This window comes from Colobus angolensis, unplaced genomic scaffold (assembly GCF_000951035.1).
Source record: "Colobus angolensis palliatus isolate OR3802 unplaced genomic scaffold, Cang.pa_1.0 Scaffold434, whole genome shotgun sequence".
Classification (NCBI taxonomy): domain Eukaryota; kingdom Metazoa; phylum Chordata; class Mammalia; order Primates; family Cercopithecidae; genus Colobus; species Colobus angolensis.
Genome location: NW_012117755.1, coordinates 3,201,434 through 3,209,769, shown reverse-complemented (window position 1 = coordinate 3,209,769; position 8,336 = coordinate 3,201,434). Strand labels below are relative to the sequence as shown.

General features: G+C 37.3%; 1 protein-coding gene across 1 annotated transcript in view; it reads right to left on the bottom strand.

The window, feature by feature from the left end:
- Nucleotides 1-7,259: 7,259 nt before the first annotated feature.
- Nucleotides 7,260-8,336, bottom strand: part of DMD (dystrophin) — a 2,170,472-nt gene continuing 2,169,395 nt past the window's right edge. The window contains exon 77 of the mRNA XM_011957103.1: nt 7,260-7,460. Within this exon, the coding sequence (XP_011812493.1) occupies nt 7,363-7,460 (98 nt within the window). The 3' untranslated portion in view covers nt 7,260-7,362. The remainder of the gene's footprint in view (nt 7,461-8,336) is intronic.

The window sequence follows — 8,336 nt, the reverse complement described above, 5'->3', positions numbered from 1 at the left end:
GAGAGAGGTAGAATGGCTTAGGTTCCTTTTTTGTTTCACAACTCTTTCTCAGTGAAACAAACAGCAATGTTTTAGACTGGATTCCCTCAAAGCAGCCTTTGAGATGGAGTATTCTCTGCAGAAGGTTTACTGGGGGGCGGGGTGCTTATAACAGAGACACCTGAAGAAAGTGAGAAGGCAGGAAGGGCAGAGGAGAAGCTGAACTATGAAGTGATTACAACTAAGGCCTTGGTGGATTCCAGGCGGTGCTCCAGAGCTGGGATGGCCCTTCAGAATTGTCCCAAATTGAGGCAAGGGGACTGGGTTTTTGTTTTTCTACATCAGCCAGTATTGGGCCAGGTGATTTCCCTGTGACAGGTGGTGTTACCTTGGGCAAGACAATTCTCTGTCCTGACAGTTCGGTGTCCTGAGAGGGACACAGCTGTGAGCCATCAGCAGCTCATATTCCCAGAAGCAAGGGTATGGATGCACTGTCTCTGAAGACAAGAGGGGATGTGGCTGGGGTGTATCTACAAGCTCAAAACACCAAGAGTCCAGATGTTACATTTAAATGAATGCAAATGAATGGGGATAGTTTCTTTCTCTGCTGTCGAAAAATACTTCTTTATTTGCTGGCTTTTATATGATGGCCAATGTTTTCAGCTAGGGTAGTATCATTAAATTACTTTAGAGAAGTGACTGGAGGGCTGGACAAAATAGGAAAGGTATGCAAGAACTAATGCCATTAAAATATCTCTTAAGAGCTGGAGCTTGCCAGTTGGGGAGAGTATGAAAAGAACACAGCCTGTATTCAGGCAGTAAAGAGAATCAGCAATTTTCTCCTGCTTCCCTAGGAGGCATTTGGAAATGTATTGAGGCAGGTTTGTCATCACAGTGACTGGGAGAACTACAGAGTGAGGGACAGTTGTGCATAATGAAGAATTGTCCCAACCCAAATACCAACAACACTTCTATTGAGAAACAGTGTGTTTGAAAGATGTTAGGTACCTACTAACCAGGGCATTGAGAGTGAAAGGGTGCTATTAATAATGATGCCAAGGCAACAGACGTAGCCATGAATGAAGTAGGCAAACTAGGACTTAGGGGAGTCCTGGTATAGGGGCTTGCAGCTACCCACACAGGTATAAAGGGGGAAATCGAACCCAGGAAAACAGTGTGTGAAATCAGTCATATCTATCTGGAAAGTACAGGCTTGGAGTCCCCCAATTGTCTTATTGACTTTAAAAAGGGATTGAGTGATTATCCTTCTGTGGCATCAAAAGAGTTACTCAGTCCAGTCACAAATTTTTGGCTGATAAAAATTGTCAACATGCCCAGGATGCTTAATTTTAGTATGGATAGGAATTGTTGAGCCAGTAACCTCAACTCTTGTTATGATGATAAAAGTATTCTCTCAGTGCAGAGTTTCCCAAATGTTTTCACATTGTGGCACACAGATAAATTTATTATCAATTGAAAGGCATCCTTGAATAACCGCAGGAGGCTGAAGCCTACAGACCTCATGTGGCCACCCTCAAAACTAAGAGATTCAAAGACTTTAGCACTCCTGGGTCACATTTTAATACACACCTTATCAAATAAGTCTTGAAAGCCTAGGAAGTTTTAAAATGAAACAAAGAGATGGTGGAGTAAACCTAACCGTTGGTTTTAATACTTTTATGTTGAATTTAGGCATAATCTGTGTTTGTTTAAAGTGCTTAAGATGTTTGTGGCAATTTGACATATTAGCAAATTGGAGAGATAAGTCTTAGGTTCCAATGTAAAATGTGTACTTTTACACATGTGATTTCAAAATGAATTTAAAAAGTTGGACTTATACAGTATATGCTATTGGAATGTTTCAGAGGAATTGAGATTCACTATATTTATATGTTTAATTTGTCTCGATATATGTGAGTTAGGTATGGTGGAGGTGCTGTTGGTTGGCGTTGGTCTTCTCTGTGAGATATTAGATAGGCTTGAAAATAAAGCACATTAAGTGTATAGATGCAGCTTAGAACAAAAAAATTCAGACTACTCAACATGGCTAAGTCTGCTCACTAAAAGTGACTGTTCTTACTTCATACAAATTGTCTACATTTATATATCTAAAAATAAAATTTCTAAGTTGAACCTAAAGATGTATGAAAAATTAGGTTTTAAAATGTATACCAAGTGGAGAAAGCTGGCAGACACCACCTTTACCAAATGATCAGTGTTAACAGCACCAAGAATGGGAATGTGCCTCCTGCTATCACATGCCGAGGACACATCATTGTTTGTGTAGTATTCCTGACAAAAGTGCATGCCCTGAATCTGAACCATGAGAATACATCACACAAACCTAAATTGATGCACATCCTACAAAGTAACTGTCTTGTACTGTTAAAAATGTCAAGGTCTTTGAAGACAGAGAAAGGCAGAGACACGGTTCAGGATCAAAGGTGATTAAAGAGATATGACAACTAAATGTCATGAAATCATGAATTAGATGCCAGACTAGGGAAAGATATATAATGATAAAAGACATCATTGGCACAATTGACAATATTTGGTTGAATATGGACTGTAGAGTAGATGATAGCTATATATAATTTTTTTATTTTGATAATTGTACTATGGTTATGCAAGAGAATGTCGTAGATGTTAGGAAGTGTACATGATGTATTTAAATGTAAGGAGGCATAATGTCTACAACTTTATTCTTAAAATGGCTCAGAAAAAACTATCATCTATTCATTGAGAGAACAGTAAAGTAAATGAAGCAAAATGTAAACAATTCATTAACCTGGGTAAAGGGTATATGTGGGTTCTTTCTTTGTACTGTTCTTGCAACTTTTCTTTTGTTTCAGTTTTTCTTGTTTGAATTATTTCAAAATAAACATATGGAAGAGCTAAAATCCTGACTGTATATAAAATGCACACATGTACATACATATGTATGTACATATAACATTTAAACCTCAAGTTACTGTAGATAACCTTTTCTGTACACAAAAGCTACTCTCAGACATCCCTAAACTTTACACATTCACACAATATTGTTTATTGTGGAATGCTGGGCATGCTGCCACTCTTGTGTTGTCAGTTAAGTCCATGAGATCACAGTACACTGACGTGCAAGGGGCATTGAAGAGCATGTTTATAGTTCCTACTCCAATGGCTTTGCTACGGTGGGAAAGAATTTGATTCGTGTCCTTCCTACACTTAATTTGAAGGCAAAGTCTTTGCAAGTGTGCCAGTGCCTGCCTTTGTATTCATTCCACCATTAGAGCATTACAAATTAAGGGAAATCCCATCGCAGCTCTACCGAACACATCCATTAGTCTTGGTGCTTTCTCCCAAACGCACATTTTGCTCGCCGGCGCATAATCTGGGCCAGCTTGATCCATTTTCATTTTTAACTGAATGAATTCTGTCTCTTCTAGCGTGTGCCAAGTATGGAATGGAAAACCAAATGCCTTCCTCAGAATCGTCCACACACGGTGGTCTTAGACGTGGTGAAGTGTTGAAGATTCCTCAGTGACATCCTTAAGTGTCACCAAAACAGCCAGTCTGGGTGTTTCAAACAAAGGTAGGTTGGGGTAATGGTGGGAAGGATAAATGATTTGTTTATTTAAATAGGATCAAAATTTTTCTTGGTATATGTGGATGTCAAGGGCAGTGTTTCGATGTGGTAGTCACTTGGGTGAGCATCATCACCCTACTCTCAAAAAATTAGCAAGTGATTCACAGCAGAGATGCCACATCTACTAACATCATTTCTAATGAGATGGATCATCTCCTGTTATTTCCAAAATCACTAGGATAGGCTGCACCTAGTGGACTTATGTTATTCCTTTGGCTCACCAGTATCTGAACACTGTTGTGGGAACCCCTCCCAACCATGAACCTTGGGAATAGGTAAAGATAGCCTCTCCCTAAGAAGTGCTGACATTGCTACCCACTTTCTCAGCCTCCTTTGCAGCTACGGCAAGAAACAGAGCAGGGCAGGGGCAAAGGAGAGGTTCTCCCCGTGGTGGTGGTTGACTATGGTAAGGGAGTCTTCCCTGGAACCAGTTCTGAGACATCGTTTTAGGTGTCTCTTACTACTCATGCATCCTCTTTACTACTCATGCATCCTCTTAAGTCTGGTGACATTAACAAGAATAGAAGTGATATGAAATTCTCTTGAGAAGCAAAGTATGAATTGCAAACTGACTTAATATACTTGTCATTATTAAAACAAAAAACAAACAAACACAACAAACACTATGACTGTCACTGCTCAAAATGTATCTCCCAATCTACAAATGCTTACTCCCTTTGACCCAGCAATCTCACTTCTAGGAAGTTCACTTCTAGGAAGTATCCCACAGATATATTTGTGCACAAATGAAATGATGTAATGAGAAATGTGCAATATTGTTTGTTATAGCAAAAGACTGAAAACAGACTACATAGCCCACCAAAGGGAATTGCTTAAATAAAATAGCCTGTGAACATATAATGAAATATTATACAGCTATAAAAAAGAATGAGAAAGCATTTCATATATTTAAATGAAAGAAAGATTTCTTGAGTCCATATTTAAATTTAAACAAGTAAGGCACATAACTGGGTACAGAGAATGCTATATCCTGTGAAATAATAGAAAAAAAAAGGAACATATATTTTAATTGCTTATATAATAATAAAGACACTTTGGAAGACTAAGAAATTAATAATGTCTACTCAGGGCAATGAGGATGATATGGGGGAAAGGGTAGTTGGGAGTCTTTTCACTGTCTTTCTAGATTATAGTTGTTTACTCATATGCATGTATTACCTATTTAAAAAGTAAATAACTAAATTAAAGTAAAAACAAAGTACTGCAGTCCAGTCAACACTTTTTTGTAACATAACTGCGTGCTTTATTGAGATACACAGTAAAGCAGTACTATAATACAATAGTAAGGCATATATTTGGTGAAGTCTGATATGTTGTGAAAATGCAGTAGAACTGAAGTTTAAAAAAACAATTAGTACATGTTACAGTGTTTGTTGGTGTTAAAACACAATATATTATGATACTCACTCAAGTAAGAACTCAGTACCTGAAAACAATGACAAAACATGCCATGTGCTGTTTATGCTTCAGTTACATTGATTATGATTTACAGTTTAATACTTGGTGGTTATAAAGAACACAACACGAAATAATGTCCAAATTATGCTTAAAATGCAGCAATAAAGCTCTCAATTTTTATTCAAATATTATGACAGACTCACTCCAGAACTAATGTCTAAAAGAAAAAACAAAAAGATTAAAACAAAATTATGCACGCTATTTACCTCTGATTTTAGAATGAAACTTAAACTTCTTAGTAGGATGTAAAGTAACCCCTTGTTTTAAATCTTAGTTTGTTTTAAAAGTCCTTGGGTAAAGAAAGCAAAGGTCCAGCGTCACATAAAGGGAAAAAAAAATGCAAGACAAAAACCAAATCTTCATGTAATATGTTAACCTTGGAGGTTTGGGTTTTCTTTTGAAACTTATAAAGGAAAAAGAAAGAAAAATCACGCAATAGACAAGTGGAGAAGCTGTGAACTCAGGTGTGCACGATTATCAGGAACACCCCAAAACCAAAGTGAGGTAGAAATAGCATGAGAAGCTGTGTTTGATGTTATTAATTATTATTAACAAAATAATGGACAAAACCCACTCTCCAAAAGCTAATTACACTCGATGTCAGAGGTAACAGAGTCGCAAAATTATAGGTCACACGGTGATGTCTATTGAATGAATGATTTAAAAATCAAAGAGGAATAAAATGGCATGAAAGAGTAAAGCTTTTTCCTACCAGTCCTTAGCTTTTCCTCTTGAGCTTTTCTCCAATTTTTGAGCAGTGTGTGTTTGTTTGTTTGTTTGTTTATATATTTAACCTGTCTAATCCCCCAAGAAGGCTTTGGAGTAGCTTTTACTTTTGTAACATTGGAATCCATTTGCCTTCTTACAAACCTGTGTGGAATTACTCGCAGAGAAATGCAAAGGAGGGAAACACAGTTCATGGGCTTCTGGGTTGATACTTGTCAGTATCACAAGTGTGATGGGGCTACTGTCTTACACCTTTTCCCAAAGTTTATTTTAAATTGTCTTGTGGCATTTAAAAACTCATCCGGCATGGGAAAATAGAGCTAAAAAAACAGCAACAGAAACAAAACCACCCACTTCCTTTTGACTGTAAGAAGAGGGCATAATAATTTAGTTGTAATTAATGACAGAGAACGTTATGTGTTATGAACAATCATCCACTCCTTCAGTTAAAGAGTGGCCTACACCTTCACAGGGATGGGCTGGGAATCCATAGCCCTCCAGCCCTGTCATCATCCTGCTACTGCTTGGGAGTGAAAAATACCTTTGGATGCTCAGAAGGTCAGAATACCTTCTGATTTCCACTGAAGCATCATTAAATCTAAATCGTGGCACTGCCAGCAGCAGGAAGCTGAATGAATCTATCAATCAACCAACCAATTACTCTGATATAATAAGTCCTGTGTATTCATTCACATATTCCCTTTAAAAAAATTCAATACTCTGTCAGTGGAAAGTTTAAAATGAGGAACATCTGGAGCTGTAGACAATGTTTGACAATGTTTTAGTGTGGTAGTTTCCTTCTGGCTTCCGGCTCCAGGGAAAAAATCCATTCTAGACCAAGCAGGTAAGCCTGGATGACTAGAAGTAATTTCTTTCTTTCTATTAGGAAGTGACACGAACATTTAAAAAATGGAAAAAGTCTATAGAAATTCATATCTATCTATATAACTATAGTATTTATATACTTATAGACATATAGATATATAAAATGAAAACTCACAGCCCGCCCCACTCAGTTGACAATTCTCAAATGAGCAGTGTGAAGTAGTCATTTGGTGGTGTTAGAGGAAGTCCTATCTATCTTTAATATGCAAACAAAGAAAAAGCCATGAATTTCATATGGATATCACACCAAAGGATGCAAAACAATGCGCTGCCTCAAAGTTGTGTGTATGTGTGTGTTTGTTTTTAGGGGTTTTTATAAACAACTTTTTTTTATAAAGCACACTTTAGTTTACAATCTCTCTTTATAACTGTTATAAATTTTTAAACAACCCAAAATGCGTTCCATATAAAGAAATGGCAAGTTATTTAGCTATCAAGATTTTACATGTAGTTTTCTTATAACTTTTTTGTACAATTGCATAGACGTGTAAAACCTGCCATTGTTAACAAAACAATAACAGACTTAGAAACTACTGAAATCTACAGTATAGTACCACTACCCTTCACAAAAATATAGATTTATTTCTTGTAAACTCTTACTGTCTAATCCTCTTTGTTGTATGAATATTATAAAAACCATGCGGGAATCAGGAGTTGTAAAACATTTATTCTGCTCCTTCTTCATCTGTCATGACTGATACTAAGGACTCCATCGCTCTGCCCAAATCATCTGCCATGTGGAAAAGACTTCCTACATTGTGTCCTGGAAAACACAGACAGACAGACAGACTTTACAACAGGTGCAGATAGCATCGCTCTGTTTCTTTGCCATTTGGGAAATCATTCCCCATTTCTGGGTGAAGACAACACAGAAGCTGCATCGAGGGTATACACAACAAGGTTTGATTTTCACCCATTTCCAGGAAGAAGCAAAGCCTTGTTAATGAAGCCATTACACGTTGTTAGTATCAGCTTAATGTTGGAGCAGGCTACTGGTATTTAAATGGAAAAATGTCAAGCTACACTCATGTTCCCAATGTAAATATATATCAAAAGAATTCCACAGATAAGCACAAGATTTCTATCAGAACAGGAATATTCCGTGATGGGATACAGCTTTTCCACCTTGACTATGAGTGATTACTTCCTCTCTCTACTTGTACTAATGTTTTTTACTATCAAACCACCATCACTGCCTCTGGGTCACCCTCACAACTACCACACCATTACCTCCAATATCACCCCCCATCACACGAATTTTCATTTCAAAGCAAAGCTGTTTCAGGCTGTTGGCTTGCTTCTGAGGCTATGGTGGAGGTGGCTATTTTCTCTCTGCTTTTACTTGGGTTGAAAAATAAACTCTTGAATTGACCTTTTGGTGCACTATTTATTAACATTTGAATTAGGACACCTCAGAATAAAAATTACTTCCCATTCCAAATTACTCTAGAGCCTAATTATAAGGTGACCAACATATATTGTACGCATTTGGGTATTCTGTGAATCCATCTTAGATCTCCTCCTAAATGAGGGTTAACTAACTATCACGATAGCCTTTTAATAATAATGCAGCATGACCTAGCATGAATCTCCCAGCATGGAAAAAAAGAACAGCATAATGTCCCTGGGTACTTTGTAG